The 19,844-nt window shown below is 36.0% G+C and overlaps 1 protein-coding gene across 12 annotated transcripts in view; it reads left to right on the top strand.

Annotated features, from left to right (window-relative positions):
* Window positions 1-19,844, top strand: part of stx3b (syntaxin 3b) — a 35,610-nt gene that overhangs the window by 11,911 nt on the left and 3,855 nt on the right. For 2 of the 12 annotated variants that reach the window (XM_077235813.1, XM_077235812.1), the window contains exons 2-10: window positions 8,855-8,929; window positions 9,045-9,144; window positions 11,429-11,503; window positions 11,860-11,930; window positions 12,008-12,116; window positions 12,315-12,388; window positions 13,897-14,031; window positions 15,453-15,563; window positions 15,725-15,835. In XM_077235813.1, coding sequence (XP_077091928.1) covers window positions 8,855-8,929; window positions 9,045-9,144; window positions 11,429-11,503; window positions 11,860-11,930; window positions 12,008-12,116; window positions 12,315-12,388; window positions 13,897-14,031; window positions 15,453-15,563; window positions 15,725-15,835 — 861 coding nt within the window. Of the gene's footprint in view, window positions 1-8,854; window positions 8,930-9,044; window positions 9,145-11,428; window positions 11,504-11,859; window positions 11,931-12,007; window positions 12,117-12,314; window positions 12,389-13,896; window positions 14,032-14,153; window positions 15,114-15,452; window positions 15,564-15,724; window positions 15,836-17,025; window positions 17,118-17,417; window positions 18,156-19,844 lie in introns of those variants that run through there. The other 10 variants (XR_013205838.1, XM_077235811.1, XR_013205839.1 and 7 more) reach the window with 10 other exon arrangements.

The following is a 19,844-nucleotide window of genomic DNA, read 5'->3' as shown; positions in this document are numbered from 1 at the left end:
TGGTAGTCAATATCGATGCACGCGCCACAGTTACACTGTCATGCTGTGGAAAACACTTAATTTAGTTGAAATAGCTAATTGAGGAAACAATAGCCGTTTCTCAATGTCAAGGATACTTTCTTGGCAGGATTGATCCTCCCAAGTCATTTCCTTCAGAGGCTTAGCATTCGGAGAACACGTAAATGGAACACACTAGCAAGTTCACGTCATTGCGTCATTACGTCAGTGAAAAGGTCCGCTTTTGGCGCTTCAAAAATTCAAAAAGATCAAAAAGTTGTGATGTACACAACATCCGACTCCGCTAACGTCCGACATTTTTTATTTTTTTAACAAGATAGCAAAGCTGGCAAATACGGTTGTGGGTGATTTGAGAGCATGAAGGCTGCACATATGCATCTTTTCCTGTGTATGGGATATTTTCTGAACGAAGGACTCAGTCCTTGGTTGAAATTCTGAGGATCCTCGACATTGGCACAGTCCTTTGACGGATGTCGATGACGTAGCATCCTCGAAATAACTGCTTCCGAGGATCCTTCCTTGACATTGAGAAACACCTTATATTTATGAGAAATATTAACTGTTTTTATTTGAGTAATATTAACTTTTATAGTATGAGTTAGACATGTGCCGGTATTCGGTAATGCGATAAATCGCGGTAATGAATATGCACGATATTGTTATCGCAGGGACTTCGAAATACCGTGAAAAATAATAGATCCGAATTTAGATTTTTAGAACGCGCATCAGCTTATTTTCCATCAACCGCTTAAAAAACAATGCGTATATGCTGCGCAAAACACATGCGCACTTTGATGTAAACAATCCCCACATCACATGTATAAGCACTGTGTGAATGCAGTGTGCACTCTAGTCTAATGTAAACAATCCTCACATGGAAAAGAAGCACGGCGGAAGGAGGAACGCTGCCGACTATTTATCCCCCGCATGGCTGCCAACTCTCACGCATTCAGCAGCTTGAGACTCACGCAATTGACACTTTCACACGGTCTCGCGCCACACATCCATTTTCTCACCCAGAGAAAAATCGCGCAGCAAAGAGGACCCTGACACCGACAGACTAGACAGAGTAGGTTACTTTTGATATGAAAAAAATATCAGCTCTCAGGTTTTATAACGAAATTCAGACAATAAATACTGTTTTGGTGCTTGTAAATGTGACGTGACAGATCGCGCGCCTCAGTTCAAGTAAACAGATCATCTGTTACTTTTTATTAAAGATACAGTACAACCCACCGAAAGGTACGTACTTTCGATCAATCAGTGTTTTTCAACCACGGAAAGAGGTCAATAACACTGCAGGAGAACAATTATGTCACAGAACGTTACATTTACCTCAGGAAAGCCATTTAATGTTAGTTGACTATAAGAAAATAGCTATAGAGAGGAGTATTTTGCTAAATATGTGCACTATATTATTTTAATATATGTTTACTTGTCATTATATAATTGTTATTATAATGAAAATTACGGCATATTACATTTTTATATTTATATTATTATTATATTTATATTGTATGCATTATATTTAATTTCTCTCTGTATGTTTACAGCATTATGTGAGATATATTTTTTCTTGAGAAACATTTAAATGCAGGCTATCTACTGTAGCCTACCTAATATTTATCCAAATGAGTCAATATTGAATCAAGATTGAAATTAAATCCAAGAATTTAATTGAAATCATGAAAATTGTGTTAAGCAATAATACAAACAGTAGCCTCAGTAACTGTACCATGTAAACATTATAACATGTTGTCACTAAAAAATAAAATTAATGTTTTGACAATCACAATTACACATTGTGATGCAAGTTTTTTTTTAGATATCCCCAATCCGTCTGTTTCTCTTGTGCAATTAAAATATCGTGATAATACCGTATACCGTGATAAAAGCTCAATCAATTAATCGCAGCATGAAAATTTGATACCGGCACATGCCTAGTATGAGTATTAGTAACTTTTAATTTCCTGTAAACCTTTGTAAAATACTCCCCACAACCACACGTAACGTTATACATGACATTGGCCTTTATTGTCAATGATCAGCCTACAGCAATACAGCATATTTTATACTGTTTTAACACATATACAACATTTCCTACATTTAAACTCATATAACAAACATATTAGAGGTAAACATTTAAAAAGTAATTCAAGTGCAATCAACCGGGTCTGTTATCCCATTCGCACCGGATCAGCGCAGGTTCTCGTGCCTGAGATGTCCTGCGTTTCACTCATAGCTGAAAGATGCTGCGCTATTGGATAACCTGCCAATAAACAAACAGTGCACAGTTCTGAGAACATTTTATCATCCAAAATAATTCTATTTATTATCTTTTGGAATAAAGTTGTGTCGAATTAATTATTCTTGAATTAAGTAATATTTGTGGTTCTCGAAACGGATCAGTTTAATTCTCCATTCTCAAATATTTTGATAGAAATTTCACAAATATATTAAGTGTATTATAAATAAATAATTGGTTAGATAAAATACTGAATTCTTTTAGTGAAAACAATTAAATATAACTGTCAATTTTAGACAAAATTAACTTGGATGTTTAGTCAATTATTTTGGTATGTTCAACTCAAACCATCAAGTAAATGATATTCAGAGATTTTATCTAGAAGTTTAATGAAGTTAATTATTTACTAAGTCACTGAATTATTTTTTAGAGTGTTGGCTGATGGTCTCTTATAAAAATGTACTATTGTAAACATATTTTCCACCATACCATCATTCATACAGGTATCAGTGACAATAAGAAAAATATTTTGCTCTTATGATTAAAGATCAGTCTAACAATCATCTAACCCTAAGTATTAAACTTCGTAAGTCATTCTGCAATGTTCGTGTCATCAGCATGAATGATTCAATTCAAAAAGTTTGTTCTGAGGAAAATTGGGTTGTAGCTCGTTATAGGTGTCATTTGCGTTTTAACAACGTTTAGCTCATGAGTTATTGATCCGGGAAGTTCAAATCTGTGAATATATTGTCAACTTTACTGAACTCCTTGTGTTAAGCACTGACTCCATTTCTTTATATTTGAGTCTAAGGGCCCTTTCACACCTACCTTGTTTGGTCCGGACTTTCGGACTTTTCAGTTTGGTCCGAATCAAAATTGCAGGTGTGAAACCTCCCCCGGACCACGGTCCGGACCAAACAGATGAAATTTGGTCCGACGAAAAGAGGTAGTCTCGGTCCGGATCAAACTGAACAAAGGTTTGGTTCGTTTCTAGTGTGAAAGCATTTCTGAATGGTTCGGACTTTCAGACTATTTACAAACCAATCAATGTCGAGATGCAGCTCACATAGATGATGACGACAGGACGCAAGTATGTCACGTAAAGTTCTTTAGTGCGCTCGCATAATTGCAGTGTGAAACCAAACCAAAACTTTCTGAAAGTTTAAAATGTATCAAAATGTGAACCTTGGTGCGGACTTTCAGGTGTGAAAACGCCCTAAGTTCAAACACTATAATAAACTGCTCCATTGTTAATGTACGGAGCTGTCTGAAACGCTGCCAGTGGGACATTAAACAGGAAGTTTTTGCGATTTTTTTTCGAGAGAACGCAAATATCTTTGCAAGGGAACGCAAACGTTTTCGAGAAAGAAAATGCATGTGTAACAGTATAATGGATCAGTGCGTCAGGTCATAAATGACAGCAGCCTAATATACATGGTGCCAAAATATAAGATAATATTAAAAATATCTATATGGCAGTTCTTTCCATGGTATTGATGTCATAATTAATTGTTGCTAGTGGAAATGCTGAGTGGCTAGTAGCTTTGGAAAACCAGTAGCCACAGTGGCTGGTGAGCAAAAAAGTTAATGTCAAGCCCTGGTTACATTTAAAGGGAGTAACGCAATATTGTAATGCATTACTTTTAAAAGTAACTTTCTACAACGCCGTTATGGACAATATTAAAATTAAGATTCCAACACAAAAAAACTAAACTCAGTAATTTTGTGATTATTTTATAGATGTGAATTTACTCATTATAACATTATAGCATTATAAACACAACAGTATTGTAATGTGTATGTTCAGTTTTGGTTTCGTTTTTCTCGGTGTACTGTCCCGTTTTTTTCCTGACTATGTTCCCGTTAGTTTCCTTGGTTGTTAATTAGTTCCACGCACCTGTTTCTGTTCAGTTGATTACTTTCTCTGTGTATTTAAACCCCGAGTTTGATCTGATGATTTTAGTTTGTTAAATACCTCACCTTTACCCTGACAATTATAATGTAAGAAAAAATCAATTGGGATTTTTTTCCAAATTATATCAGTGTTATTAAATTATTAGCATTTTTAAAGATTACCTTTAAGTGAGCGTTAAATGATGTTTAAGGGTTTTAAATGTAAAAATAAGGAAAATGAGCAGGAACAATTAAATATCCTTTTTGAATGATACAATAAATGGAAAAAAATATCTAGCATCGTCTGACAACCGAGATGGTACCAACATATCCATATGTGTATTCTTCATAAAATGTAAAAATCTAGCTTAATACTGTGCTAACTTGATATTATCCACCTACTCCAGCACTGCATTTATTTGATCAAATATACAGTAAATAACAGTAATACTGTGAAGTATTATTAACCATTAGAATAAGTCTTTTCTATTTTAATATATTTTAAAGTGTAATTTATTCCTGTGATCAAAGCTGAATTTACAGCATCATTACTCCGTCTTCAGCGTCACATGATCCTTCAGAATCTTATAGTTATCAATGTTAAAAACAGTTGTGCTGCTTAATATTTTTGTGAAAACCGTGATGCATTTCTTCAGGACTCTTTGATGAACAGAAAGATCAAAATAACAGCATTTATTTGAAATAGAAAACACTTGTAACATTATAAGTGTCTTTTACCCAAACTTTTGCCCAGTAGTGTATGTATGTTTTAAAAAACATGCTGAATGAGTTCAAGTTTTTGAGCTTCATATAGGGTTTCACAGAGATACAAAGGTGTGTGTGTGTGCGTGTGTGTGGTAAAGTGCCGAAGCCGCAAGTTTGATGACTGTAGAGAAATCCTTGAGTAGTGTCATAAAGAAGGTGTGATTTCACTCAGACTTTAACCCTCGTGTCTTTTGACATTTGAGTTATGCTGTTCCATGACGGTGTAAATTTGTTTAATTGCGTCATTTGACAGTAAAGTTATCATTAAAATAGAAAACAGTACTAGTCTCCACATGCTCCTCATAAAACATCACAAGACACACCTTTCTGTCCTTATAAAGTGCTGTGCAAGTCTGCTGTAACATTGCTGCTGCTAACATTGCACAAAAACACAATTTAGCCTACTTACTTTCGTAAGGATTTTATAGAGAGCCGTGTTGTCCATTTAGGAAGACTTTACATGCAATAAAAGTCTAGATTTGCCAGTTTGCTGAAGCATCTGTTTCAGGGCAGTTTACATTGTGCCTTGTCAGCAGAGGCCTGTAACATCGGATGTTCATGTGACATGATCAATTTAACAGCCATAATCTTAAAGTGCAGTTTAATAACAAAGCCCATTAACTAAACAGAACCCAAATCTAAAGAGAACTAGACTACAAACTCATGACTTGACTTGGAACAAGAGGTGAACATTATATCGGTGTCATTCGCAAATATTATGGTTACAGATAGTGAAATTAAAGCAGATAATTGTAAACTAATTTATCATAGATTTTTTTTGTGGTTTTTGTAATGTGCATGTAAGACATAGCCTCGTGCCAATACACTGCACAAGCGAGACCTGTGTAAGGCTGGAAAACTAGTTGAGGAACGATCAGTCCTCGAGTGGACAAAGGATCCTGTTGAAAATTAGCATTTGAACTCACTCTCGTGCACCATTCGAGACTCAAATCTCACCCCAGAATCATTCTAATCTACATTTCTTCCCCTCATCCCCCACTCGTGGTGAGATCACCCAAACTCACACAAGAGTCTATATGTTTTTAATGTGAACAATTATCATAGTTTTATACATGTTTGGTATCATTTGAAATGTCTCAGTGCGACTGGTACAAATATCTCATTTCCAAAGAATTAAACCAAAAGGTAATAAAGCTCTTAAGAGTTTAGAGATAACTTGCACACAGAAAGGGGTGACTTTCAAGCAAATGGCCCTCTGCACACAAAAGGTGTGACCTCCGAATGCAAATTACCATTGTTAGCACATGTTCCCACGTGAAGGAGGTTCTGGCTATATAATGGAATGCTGCAAAAAGATCAGGGCCTTTTCTGTGCCTCAGATCAGCCCGTGAATGCTGAGAATCGCCGAAACTCTCAGCATTCATGCATTTCCTAATGTCAGGTTAACATTTCTCCTCTTTATTCCAGAGCATTTGATATTTTTTATTGATTATCTTTCAACTGATTATGAAATTGTAATGATACATTTACCTGACATAATAAATTGTTACATTTGATTATTCTAAGTGTAATCCAGTACCTGGCCTGTAGACCCGTTCGCAATTTGGTGTTGGGGGAATTTCTCACTTGAACTGAGTCCCTAGACATGGGAAATCACAGAGGTGCTCATCCGCCATAGTGCCATGAATTACGTAATGGTCAAATCAAATATGGCCACCATCAGATGATGATGAAAATCCAACTTCTTTGTTTCTGAATGTATATACACATGAAATACCTCTATTTAGACTTATTATGGTCTGTGGGATTAATTTCTGATATTGTTATGGCCATTATTCTAGTGACTTTGACATTATTTTCATTAGGGTTAAAGGAATAGTCAAACATTCGCTCACATTTAATGATGCACGGATATCATTAAAAACCTTTTCATTTATGGAGTCAGATGAAATAACGAGAGAATACATATGAAAAAAATGTATAGCCTTTAATCAAAAATACTTTGCCGCGAGAAAAGACAGTAACACGTAGAGACCTTCCAGTGCTGGTTGGATGCCGGACTTTGGGCCGATCGAGCGCAAGTTTACAGCTGGAAATATCCAGTGTTTGAGCCATGTTGGCTTGTCTTGTCACTTTGTAAGGATTCATTCAATGATCTGTGTACTGTTTTGTGTTGCGCTTTGATTTGTTTTAATCCGGATCATATGCTATAGCTAAACAATGATATGACGTTTAAAGCCATATTCTGTTTAAGTAAGTAATAAGTAAAAAAATAAAGAAAAAAACATGTGGGATGTTACTTTCCAGCTATTTTGAAAGTTCATTATTTCGATTATTGAGGGTGAACCAACTCCAGGGTAAGGTTAAGGAATGAGATGCACTTTCCCTTTAAAAACACATGTAAATAGATATCCATGATGAAATTGTTTACTTGTTTACTTGAAAATGTACTTGTCGCCTGCACGACCTAGGCCTACTCATCCCAGCATAATCGCTTCAGAGAAAGGATTTGTTATTAAAGCATCTACGTTCAGAAACCACTGTTAATTTGAACAGAAAAAAGAGTGCTCCCTTTATAATCACTAAAAAGCTGGCACTCGTCTTAGTTCATCACAATCTCACAAAGTTATGTTATAGTCAATGAAGCCAACTGCACAATGAATCTCTTATTTACATAATGTCTAAAATTTGTTTGTTTTAATGAGAGGATTTGTGAACGTGCACAACTCTGCACTGAACAGAAATGTTGGCGTTATAAGTGAAGAATGTATTCTACTGAAACACTTTTGATTGCTCATTGTCAACAGGTATGTCTGATTGGCTACACTGCTCAACACTGTAAAAACATGTTGTAAATAGAAACCTTTGACGCTCTCCAAAGTGTGTCAGAAATGTAACGCCCCTCAACATAATCGCGAGCTGCAGCTTGCAAGGCTTCTACAGCAATTGTAAACGCACAGTTAATAATATTATTGGTTTTACGAAATAATTTCGAGTGTAGTCAGATTGTGAAAATGTGAATGACAAAGTAAGGATGATTGAGCAGAACGTTTCACATTAGTAAGTAGTCTTTTTTGTATATAGCCGGCGTTGTACTTTTCCAGGTTCATGAGAGTAAGCTAAATTTTATTGTTGTACTGTTTAAGAACAGCGTTTCTTTGCATATGCATTTTGGCAGGCATTATGCTAATATTTCATATTTGTGACATGGACGTATTGAGGAAGTAATATCTGGTCTTCGATCAAGGCGTTTTCGGCAAGTCTGTATCAGGTTTCTCTGTTAGGCCTGGGACACACCAAGCACGACGAGAGCCGACGTGTGGAACACACCGCAAAAACTAGCCTATGGCCTATGGCCGACCGTCGGCTTGGTGTGTCCCGGCCTTTAGATTGAATAAATCGCTTTGTGGGAGACTGAGGTTTGTATACATGCAGAAACGCATACATTACACACTGAAGAAAGGAAAACATTAAAAAGCAACTATAAAAACGCTATCGCAACATCCATTTCATGACTTTAAGACTTGAACACACTGCCTTAATACATAGGCTACTAAAGTCTAGCTAGATCATAGGTTTTTGAACTTTTAGTGTTACGCTCTATTTTGTGGTAAGGTAGTGGTTTTAATTGAATACATTTGCTGATCTGCTGCCTGCTCCATTTGAAAGGTTTAAAATGCAAAAATATATATTTTGTTTATGAGTCACAACAAGCTCTTGATTATCAGTTATTTTTATTGGCTCAGTAATTCCCAAGCCAGGAAATTACCGGTCATTTTCAGGGGTTAATCCACTAGATATGCAATCAGAGTTTAAATATCTTTCCAAATCTGTACTAAATTGTAATTTAGTTTCTAGACAGTGAATTAGTGAAACTAGTCCTAACAATATAAGGGTGTGTAAAAAGACAGCATGAGATAGTTAAAAACACAACTAACTTTTCCTTACGTCTTTACGTGATATTTGTTTCAGACATGCGATCATGATGACGAGGATGTTGAGATTGCTGTGGACAACGCTGCTTTTATGGATGAGTTCTTCGGCCAGGCACGTTATTCTGTATATTTCACAGTCGTGTTTTTGTAATACTTCTGATGTGCTTTGCGTGAATGTGTGTCATTGTGGTTTGTGCCATTTAAGTGACCTTGTTTCTTTGTTTCAGATTGAAGACATCAGGAGCAGCATTGATAAGATTGATGAGAATGTGACCGAAGTGAAGAAACTTTTCTCAGTTATTCTTTCTGCCCCAACATCAGACCAGAGTAAGACACATTCACATGTTCACTCATTATGACCCAGTTCAACACTTTTCCACTGACTGGTAGTAACCGCAGTCACTGAGTAACAGGTGACATATGGTGCGTCCCAATTTGCATACTTTTCGTCCTAAATAGTAATTCAAAATTAGAATTAGTGTGTCCCAAATCATAGTATGTTGAAATTAAATTTCCAAAGATACCCAGATGGTCTACTTTTTCTGGTTAGAATCTGAAGTGTAGATCTGTGCATCTAACGGCTAATGTTACCCACAACCCATTGCGCTTTGGACGAGGATTCGATTAGAACTACAAACACACATAAAACATGGCGGATGTGCGACGGTTAAGTAGAGAGGTATAGATAAAAGGGTTTGAGTGATTAATAATCAGTATCTGAAAAATAAAATATATTTATTCAATGTTATCCACATGTTATCTGAAGACAGCATTGTGAACTTTTGTAAAGTTACGCTTGGTCATTAACTTATAAATGCGTCATTATGCAAATTATACCGCATGAAAGACCCACGACTGGCAGATCAACATGCTACTGTATTTCTCTCAGAAATGCTAGGAAATTCAATTCAATTGAATGTGGAGGATTTTATCTGTGACAAGATGATTGACAGGTCAGTTTAAACGGTGACAAGATGCACATAACTAAGCGACAGAGTTAAAGGAGTGCGTCCCAAAGCTTGCCTACTATTATGCTACACACTCAAAAGTATGTACTTTTTTTTCACAAAAATAGTACATGCTTATAGGGCATAGTATAAGTAGGCAAATTGGGACACTGCAATATACTCTGCAATAGCAATAGGGTGCACACATGCATACATATCTTATCAATTACCAGAAATAAAATACAGATACATAAATCCCAAAGGAATTAAGTGCATGAACAATCCTACAATAACTGCTGTTCAGAAAACCGCTTGGATTTAGTTTTTATTTCTGTGAGTCGTCTGTCTGAAGGTCGAGGTGTCCGGCCCGATGAGTTGGATCTTTCTGAATTGCTAGTCCTTTTCTCTGCAAACGTATAAAGGTCATCAATAGTGGGAAGATCTTAACTTATAACTTTTTGAGGCAGACCGCACTATATTACGGATATGACTTCTCTGCTGAGCGGTGGAACTTCCAAACCACGGTGATTGAGGAAGTCAGTACACTTTCAGTCACAGCTCGATAAAAATGTAACATACCAACTTTAGATACTTCAAACTTTTTAAGCTGTCTTAAGAACAAAGGTCTTTGATGGAATTTCTTAATAAGGTTTATTTAATACATTAACATTATTTAGTGCAATAGTTAACATGAGCTTATAATGAACAAACAATTTACAGTAAGCAAATGGTGTAAAATGTAATGTACTAATACATTTTCAATTTGTATATTACATTATCTTAGATAATTAGTTAAATTGAATTAACAATGAACAATACAATATTTATAAATGAATATTGATAAATAGATTTGTCTAATTTAATGGGGTTTTGAATAAACATTTGAGAGAAAATTTATACACTGCCATTCAAATGTTTAGAGTCATTGAGGTTCTTTTTGATAAATATTAAGGGCCAAATTTACTAAAAAGGGCAAATTATTGTGAGAGCGCAATCCCATAAAAGAACTGATGGGAGTGGAAAGTTCTGCTCGTGATCTACTGAATTGATCAAAAGTGACTAAGACATTTATAATGTTACAAAAGATTTCTATTTAAAAGAAATGCTGTTCTTTTGAACTTTGTATTCATCAAAGAATCCTGAAAAAATGTATCACCGTTTCCCCAAAATATGAAGCAGCTCAAATATTTTCAACATTGATAATAAGAAATGTTTCTTGAGCATCAAATCATCATATTTGAATGATTTCTGATGGATCATGTGACATTGAAGACTGGAGTAATGATGCCGAAAAGTCAGCTTTAACATGACAGGAATAAATTACATTTTAAAATATATTTAAATTTTAAACAGTTATTTAAAATTGTATTTACACATTTACAATATTACAGTTTTACTGTATTTTTGATCAAATAAATGCAGTCTTGATGAGACTTCTTTTAAAAAACATGAAATTCTTTCAATTCTCTTGCTGAGCCGGATATGAAACCTAACTCCATTAAGTCTCCTAAGCTGTGAAAGAGGAACCTCTGAGCAATAAAATATTCATATGGAAGTGTTTAACAATGACAGAACATACACAAACCAGTGCTGTTTTAATCTCCTTTCATCTCTCCATTCTTACACCTCCCCTTAACTTCAGTTTTCTTCTTCTCTGTGAACAGAGACACAGGATGATTTGGAGGCGCTTACTAACGACATCAAGAAAATGGCCAACAATGCTCGGAACAAACTCAAGAGTAAGTGTCCTTACATGTGTGCTGGCCCGCTTTGTGCTTTTCCCATTAGAGCAAAGAATTAGGACACACAGAAAAAGGTTTGGCTTTTCAAACACCTCTGACCCAGAATAATGTGAGCCATTTATCCACCTTTAATGCAAAGTTTACCCTGTGTCAATGTTATTTCACTATCATTGAGATACTCTTATAGTTTTATTTAATATTTGGATTCGCTTTTATTTTTGAATTTTCCGTTTCATTTTATTTACCTAACGTTTATTTTATTAAAAGTTCTGAACATGTTTTTTTTTTCTAGTTTGTTTTCTAGTTTTTAGTTAACTATAGTAACCCTGCCCTGTGTGTGTGTGTCCATACAGCCATTGAAAGGAATCTCGAGGCAGAAGAAGCAGAAAGAGTATCAGCCGACATGAGAATACGCAAATCACAGGTGAGTCAACATCCCGCTGACACAACACACACAAATACACACGCTCAATTAACTCTGCCCTCATGTTGCCCCGCCAGCACGCTGTTCTTTCCAGGAAGTTTGTTGATGTGATGACCAAATACAATGAAGCTCAGGTGGACTTCAGAGAGAAAAGCAAAGGTCGCATTCAGAGACAATTAGAGATCAGTAAGTGTCGCCCGCACTCTCACTCCTGAATAAACACCAGCGCATGAGACCGACCTTACTAAACATCTCCTCAGCCTCACAGTGTGCGGCGCACAACACGTTTCTCTCTCAGGCTTGCGGTAGAAACGTGTCAAACTGACGCTGTGCTATTCCTCTTTTCTGTCTTTGACTTGTTTTTGTGCTTTCTTCTGGCTCTAGCTGGTAAAACCACGACTGATGAGGAGCTGGAAGAGATGCTGGAGGGAGGAAACGCAGCCGTTTTCACTGCAGGGGTAATGCGTGCCTTCGTGTGTGTGTGTGTGTGGGGCCGAGCTGGAGTCAAGACCAACAATTCAAACCGTTTTCCCACGTCATCCATATTTTAAAGCAGTGGTTCTCAATTATGGGACTGGGGAAAATACCCACTAGGGGAACTCAAGAAGACTTAAAATGATTTAGTGTCAATCATTTCATCCCTTAAAACTCCTCTTTGATATTCAAAATGGCATATTTATGTTTTTTTCCTGTGAAAATAATTTCTTCATGTCTTAAAATAGGCTTAAAGTAACTCTACACCTTTGCTTCATTTAGTATACGCAGGACCATGAATATGTAAATTAGCCCCGCCTCCACTCATATCTCGGACTACCTGATCCACTCGCTCAACTTTACTGTAGGAAACGGTACACGATGACAAGTGGAAATATTGATGTAATTCAGCCATATATGTTTGAACCAGAAACTGATTCAGGAGAAGAAGAGGAAGAGCGAATTATACAGTCAGGCGGGGTTCTACGGGGAGCGGGGAAAGCAAGAGCACCTTCACTTGATACTGATATAATATCATATTTATGAAACAAATTAGGTAAACCCTCCAGTGCGTATTTGTTTGTGCTCTAAAGAATGTCAAATGTTTCTATTTACTACGTGTTTTTGCAGCGTGATCTCAATATATCCAATCACAGACACAGACGGTGACCTTGGTAAACAAAGCCTTAATAATATATTTTTTTATAAAGCTCTAAAATATTTTATTGGGTAAAAACTCTGAGCAACTCACAAAATCACAAACAACTGGAAAAGTCCATGTAAAAATTCATTGGTTAAAAAGAATGGGATGCCCGAAGAACATTTAAGCTCCTAAAATTTCTGGAATCCTGAAATTTGATTATTTTAATAATATTTAAAATTTAATGTGGAAAAAATTGTGGAATAATGTGTAATGTGGAAAATTATTATAGTATAAATAATTTAATTATAATTACTTTCAAAATCTTGACGTTATCGAATTGGTGGCAAAAATGTTTATTTTGTTCACATTGACCACCTCTAATACAACAACAAAATAACTTTACTAAAATGCGTTGACTCTGGCCGGCCAATATTTTTGTCACAAATGTAACATTTGAGTGATTCATTGTTTCCTGTGATTGTGGTTGCTGTGTAAATACACCCTTATCTCATACCATCAATGCAGTAGTAGCCCACCCACGTACTTTATAATGCAAATGTAATGCAAACCCAATACTTGTCATATAAAGTAACAATAGTTCCTTTTTATTAGAAAGAACAATGTAACATGTTGCTTTTAAAGCAGTGTTCTCTGAACACTGGTTACATCTGAGGTATTTGTCATAACTGTTTAACACCACTAGTCTAGTGATAATTTGAGACCCATGTCTTAGACCATAACCTGACCATAATATTTTAAGACTCAGACCAAGACATCCCTAAATCCCCAAATCTGTCGAATATGAATGTTTCATTCTACATCCTGATAAAACTGCTGTTTGTGTTGTAGATCGTGGATTCCGGGATCTCTAAACAAGCGCTGAGTGAGATTGAAGCGCGTCACAAAGACATTGTGCGTCTGGAGAGCAGCATAAAGGAACTGCATGACATGTTTGTGGACATCGCCATGCTGGTGGAGAGCCAGGTACACACACACTTTCATCGCACGCATCCGTTTGTCCAATATTTTCTCCATCCTTTCACACTGTCATTGTATTCTAACTTTCCCCTCATTGTCATCTCTGCTTCTCTATGTCTGGTCTGTAGCATCCTTTCCTCTCTTCCTCTTTGTTCAAACTCGTTCTGTTGGTTTGGTCTCTTGGTTGCTAAGCCATATGCAACAGGTCGGAGTGACTTCCCATCAGCCCCTTCTTTCACATGTGAGTGCTCTTAACTCCTCTTTGTTCGTACCTTTTTATCTCCCTTGCTGCCTGTTTTCCTCTCATTCATTATTGCTTTATTTAATTTGGACACAAACTTTATTCACCCATTACACCTTCAAGATTTGTTTAGAAGAAATGAATGTCAATAGCTGTTTTCCAAAACCCTGCGAGCTGCTTATCTAGACAACATTTTAAGCATCATTGGCCCTGTTTACACCTGGTATTAAGATGCGTTTTGGTCAATTGGATCACTAGTAGACGATTGAAACACTTTCACATTTACACCTGGTGTTTTGATCCGTCTCTTTTGTCCACTTTCAACCACTTCTGGTCTGTGGGCGGGCAGATGTATGGGCTTTTTAAGATCTTTCGATCTTATGGACAAAATAAGCTTGGGCAATTTACACATTTACACGTACAATTCCAAGGAGTCCAAGGACGTGTGACAGACTCGAGCACGAGAAACATTTCTTATTATTGTCAATGTTGAAAACTGTTGTTGCAGCAGCTGCATTCTTTGACGAAATAGAAAGTTCAAAAGAACAACTTTTATTTGAAATGGAAATCTTTTGCTACCTTATAAATGTCTTTACTGTCATTTTGGATCAGTTTAATGCATCCTTACTCAATAAAAGGATTAACTTCTTTAAAAAAAAACTTTCAACGGTAGCATATAATTCGTATGAGTGATCATTACTTATTAGTTCCTTAGAAGGCAGCTCTCTATGTAGACCTTTGCAGTTCACAAGGTTTTGGAGCCTATATTATATATATTTATAATATACTATTTTGACCAATCCACCATTATTTTGCTTAAATGCTTGCTATGGAGGATAACTGAAAGGTAAGATTGTGGTATTTCTCTAATTAATCCATTTTATTCAAATCCCCATTCTACAGAGCGTGTAGGGTAGACCGGGGCTAGTTGTCACACTTTTTACTCCAGTGAATCAGGGTGGGCTTGTTTTTGAAAACCAATTTCTATACAACCAAAGTCTTGACTTAAATATATTGAACATTATTGTACAGGAAATAAGTTACAGTTCATTAAACACATTGACTTGTTTAAGTCTAGGATCAGAAATAACTTCACTGTGTGTCAACTAGCCCCGGTCTTCACATCTGTGTGTGAAAGACAACCTATATGTGTTTTCATTGTTTTTTTCCCCCCCATATGTTTCAGGGCAACATGGTTGATAACATTGAAGTGAATGTGGGTAAAGCAGTCGATCACGTTGAAGCTGCAAAGGCTGAAACGAAGAAAGCAGTCAAGTATCAGAGTAAATCCAGGAAGGTACGGATCTCACCTGACCTTACACAATAACACTCGCTGGTTTCTGCTGTTTCTTTTCTCTTCCTTTTTTGCTCCCCACCTCTCTCTCTATCTCTGCCCTCTCTATTCCCTCTTCTTTTTCTCTTTCCTTCTCTCTTCTTTTCGCCCGAAATCCAATGTAGGGTGGTATGATAGAAAGGATCGAGAACAACATGGACCAGTCAGTAGGCTTTGTGGAGCGGGCGGTTGCTGACACTAAAAAAGCTGCTAAATATCAGCAGGAGGCTCGGCGTGTGAGTTCATGATGATTATCAGCCCGTCCCGCCCTTCTGTTCCACCCTTCCCTAAAGACTCTCCGTACTGTGTCCAAACCCTATGACGTTACACATAGAGTCACATGCACACAAACAAACTCAGTGATTATTACTAATCCTGATACGCCCTGAAACTTCCTATTACAGGATTTCAGCGTATTTCAGGTAATGAGTCTTAAACCACATCATAAGTTTACATTTCATATTAATGGCTAGTTGGCAACGAAATATTTAATATATTACAAACACATACATATAGTTGAGAAGAACTGTTGAAACGTGAGGACAAACGGCATGTTGTGGTGCGAGCGACAGCTTACCGTGGCTCCATGGAAAATGAATAAGGAATTTGATTGTTCAACATGAAATCTAAACGGACACTATTTGCTTAATTCACAGTCCTTACTGTGAACGATTCATCTGTGCATGTATAAAAATATATAAAACCCTGCTGAAAATACCTCTCTTAATTGTCAGTCGTACAGGTACAACAAGTTTATTTTTGTGCTCTTCAAGATTGTTCAATTTATTTTTAAGGGACACTCCACCCAAAAATTAATATTCTGTCATAATTTTCTCACCCTCATGTCGTTTCAAACTTCTATGACTTTCTTCTGTTAAACAAAAATAAAGATTTGTGTAAGAAGGTTGGGAACCAAACTGCATTGGAGCCCATTGACTTCCATTGTATAGACAAAAAAAAAACACAGAGGAATTTATCAAAATATCTTCCTTTATGTTCCACATAAGAAGTAAATCATACAAGGGTGAGTTATTGATGACAGAATTGAAATTTTTGGGTAAACTTTCCCTTTTAAATTTATAGTAATAGAGAAAACAAACAGCATAAAATTATATTAAAAAGTAAATTAAAGAGATATGTATTAAGACAGTGTCAAAGACAAAAGTACAACAAACAACACAAAAGTAATCCAAATTTTACAAGGTAAAAATTACAAAAAAATTCTTTCTTATTCATTCTTTCTTTCTTTCTTTCTTTCTTTCTTCAATGCCAGTTTCCTAGACATTGTCTATTCCATGAATGCAAGTTTAGTCCTGAAATGAATGTCAGTGGATCTGTGTCAGTTTCTGAATGAGTTGTTTAATTGTTACTCAAATGTTAAAGTAGATGCTAACAGTTGTGTGCATCTGTTGTTTTTTCTTCACAGAAAACAATCATTATAGTGTCTGTGGTTGTGGCGATTTTGGCAATTATTGCCTTGATTGTTGGTTTATCTGTAGGTCTGAGATAAAGTCTCTGGTGAGTAAATTTCAGAGGAACGTGTGTAAGGTTTTGGAGCTGGGAATGGTGTCGGTGTTTGTTTATTATGCAGATATGAAGCTCTTGTGACCAGGATCCTATCTAGTCTTCCTCTGGGATGTCAAGCATGCTTTGTTTGGTTTTTTGGGGCTTCTGTTGGTTTGGTTGTGGTGTTTATTTCTATGTTCTCTGTGTGTTACGGTTCTGTAGGGCTTTTTTGTTTGTTCTGATAGTGATGGGTGGAAGTTATTAGATGTTTGCTGTTGGATTAATGGATTGTGTTTGTTTCTTCTTTTGTAGAAGATGATCATACTGGGTGTGATTGGTGCTGTTGTGCTCATCATCATCATCATCGTCATCCTCACACAGGTTCTGTGATCACCTCTCCATCAGAACATCTCCTCTGTGGCTGCTCACGAACTCTCCTTTATTATAGCTGATCACTTCCTCCTCTCCTTTTCATCCTCTCTTCGAGTTATGAAGCAGATGCTCCGCCCCCTCCACCTGTGGCCCCTCCCTTCATCAGCACAAACCAATGGGAAACTACTCTGCTGGAATTTGAGCGATGGTCGAGGAAACAGATGTTTTTTTATTATTCTTGTAAGGACGTGACAGGAAATGTTAAAGGAACTTCTACTACATGCCAGGAATGGCTTCTGAAGGAAGCATATTTTAAATACATGGACAAATCAATGAGCACCGAATAAGGGATTTTTATGAGAATTTCAAGGGAAAGGTAAACATTTCATGCCTTAATGTTTTTATTGTTTTAGCCTGTGTTCTTAAAACTTACTCAGACTTCAGTGGGTACATCTACTGGACCAGCTACTGAAATGTTTTTGATCAAAAGGGCTCAGAGACTCAGAGGTGATTTCAGCTTCTGTTCCAAGACCCTGTGACATGAACACAATAAGCTAAGCATTGATGGGTCGTCCAGAATGGAAGCGCACATCTGTATGTTTTTTAATGTGATGATAAACTTCTGAATGGGAAAACCAGAATTAACCAAATGAATAAATTACATTATATATTTTCTAAGTATTTTGTAAATACATGAGAAATTTATGGAGTGATTCATGGGGATCATAAATATGTGGTTACAGACTGTGCTACATTACATAATATCAGCTTCATCACAGTAGGTTTAGAATTCAAGTACTGCAATTTACTCTATCTATTCAAATTACACTAAAAAAAAGAATTCATTACCCTTAATTTAATCGTTTTTTAAGTTTTACACACAATTTAATTAAGTTCTGTCATGACAGCTCTCGGAGAGATTGGCATGGTAATGGATATGGCAATGTTAATGTGTTTGTTCTTGGTGGAATAGATAAAGTACAGAGACCTGCCACTGCCATACATTCACAGACATTGCTGTGAGCATGTAAGACATGCTGTTGCTGTTGTGCATGTAACATACATGATTTAACCCCTGTAGCAGATCTATACAGGTGGAGCTGGGGAGGTGGAGGGTTTCTGAAGCAACATCAGCTGCAATGTAGATAATGATGTAATCGATACCAGGTGAGTTAAGGACCTATCAGCCTGCGCCATCAAGAGTTTCATGCCAGAACTTGGTATTTAATTCTAAATAAATCAGTTTAGTTGGGTCAACATATATTTTTAGGTCAAATGAATTTACTCTTGTATGTTCAACTTAACTTTATTACAAATGTCAAACGAAATGTTCTTATGTTGGTCCAACTTAATTGTTTTTATTAATTTACTGTGGTTTCATTCATTTTCTTATGTTTAAACAATTAGTTTCAATCATCATCGTACACAATGTTTATAATGAGAAAATAAGAAAGATTGTCATTACTTTCATTTGTATAGACGAAGTGCTTAAAGCCCAAAGTATTCTTCGGCCGTCCGCATGCCGTGTCGGTGTGTGCACTGTCCGCGTGACGTCATTTTCGTCATCACGTGGGTCAAGGATGTCCACGCAAGAACAACATGATTAATGTAGTAAACTTCAGTTTTAAGTATATTAGGGGGATTTAAAACAATGAAATTGTGACAAAATGTTCAAAAATCATGTTGCTTTAGCTAATTTTAAATAAACCTGAACAAGAGGCAAAAATAAATTTTTTTAGTGTACAAGTATTACTCGGGTTCAGTGTGCCTTGTAGTAAATTAATTTATTAGAACTGAAAACAAAGATGTTAACTCGTGAAATCTATCTTTCAAAACATATATGTTAACATTAAATATGTTTTGGGATTGAATGTTATGGAGTTGAAGATCAAATATAATTGCTCCACACCACATACAGAGCACTCGTTTCATGTGCCAAGAACAATATTTTTTATGTCAAAAAAATGAATCACTATGATTTTTTCCCATTTCAAAGTTAAACTATGTAGATTTATCCACAAATTTACCTCAATTTGAACCAGTCACTTTCGAATATATTTAAAGTATTTTTTTTTAGAAAGTATTTTAGATCTTTTATTTATGATTATACGGATGTTTCTTTTTATAGGAGGGGAATTAATAATAAAAAATGCAGTGCAGGCACAAATAAAATTCATCCTTTTCTAAGATAATGCATTAAATAATTTAGAAAAAAAGTACATTGTGAAAATGATATTTTAATAAAAGCTACATAGTGTATACTATGTACTTTTTTTAATTATTATTTTATTCAATATAGTTTAAAGGTATACTGTGTAACTTTTTTTATGTATTGTTTACCAATCAATGAGTCATCAATCCCTCTTC

Source organism: Siphateles boraxobius, unplaced genomic scaffold, assembly GCF_051911475.1.
Source record: "Siphateles boraxobius isolate OS27281-9 unplaced genomic scaffold, OSU_SipBor_1 2, whole genome shotgun sequence".
NCBI classification, from domain to species: domain Eukaryota; kingdom Metazoa; phylum Chordata; class Actinopteri; order Cypriniformes; family Leuciscidae; genus Siphateles; species Siphateles boraxobius.
The sequence above is the reverse complement of the archived record's forward strand: the minus strand, read 5'-3'. Positions and strand labels throughout refer to the sequence as shown.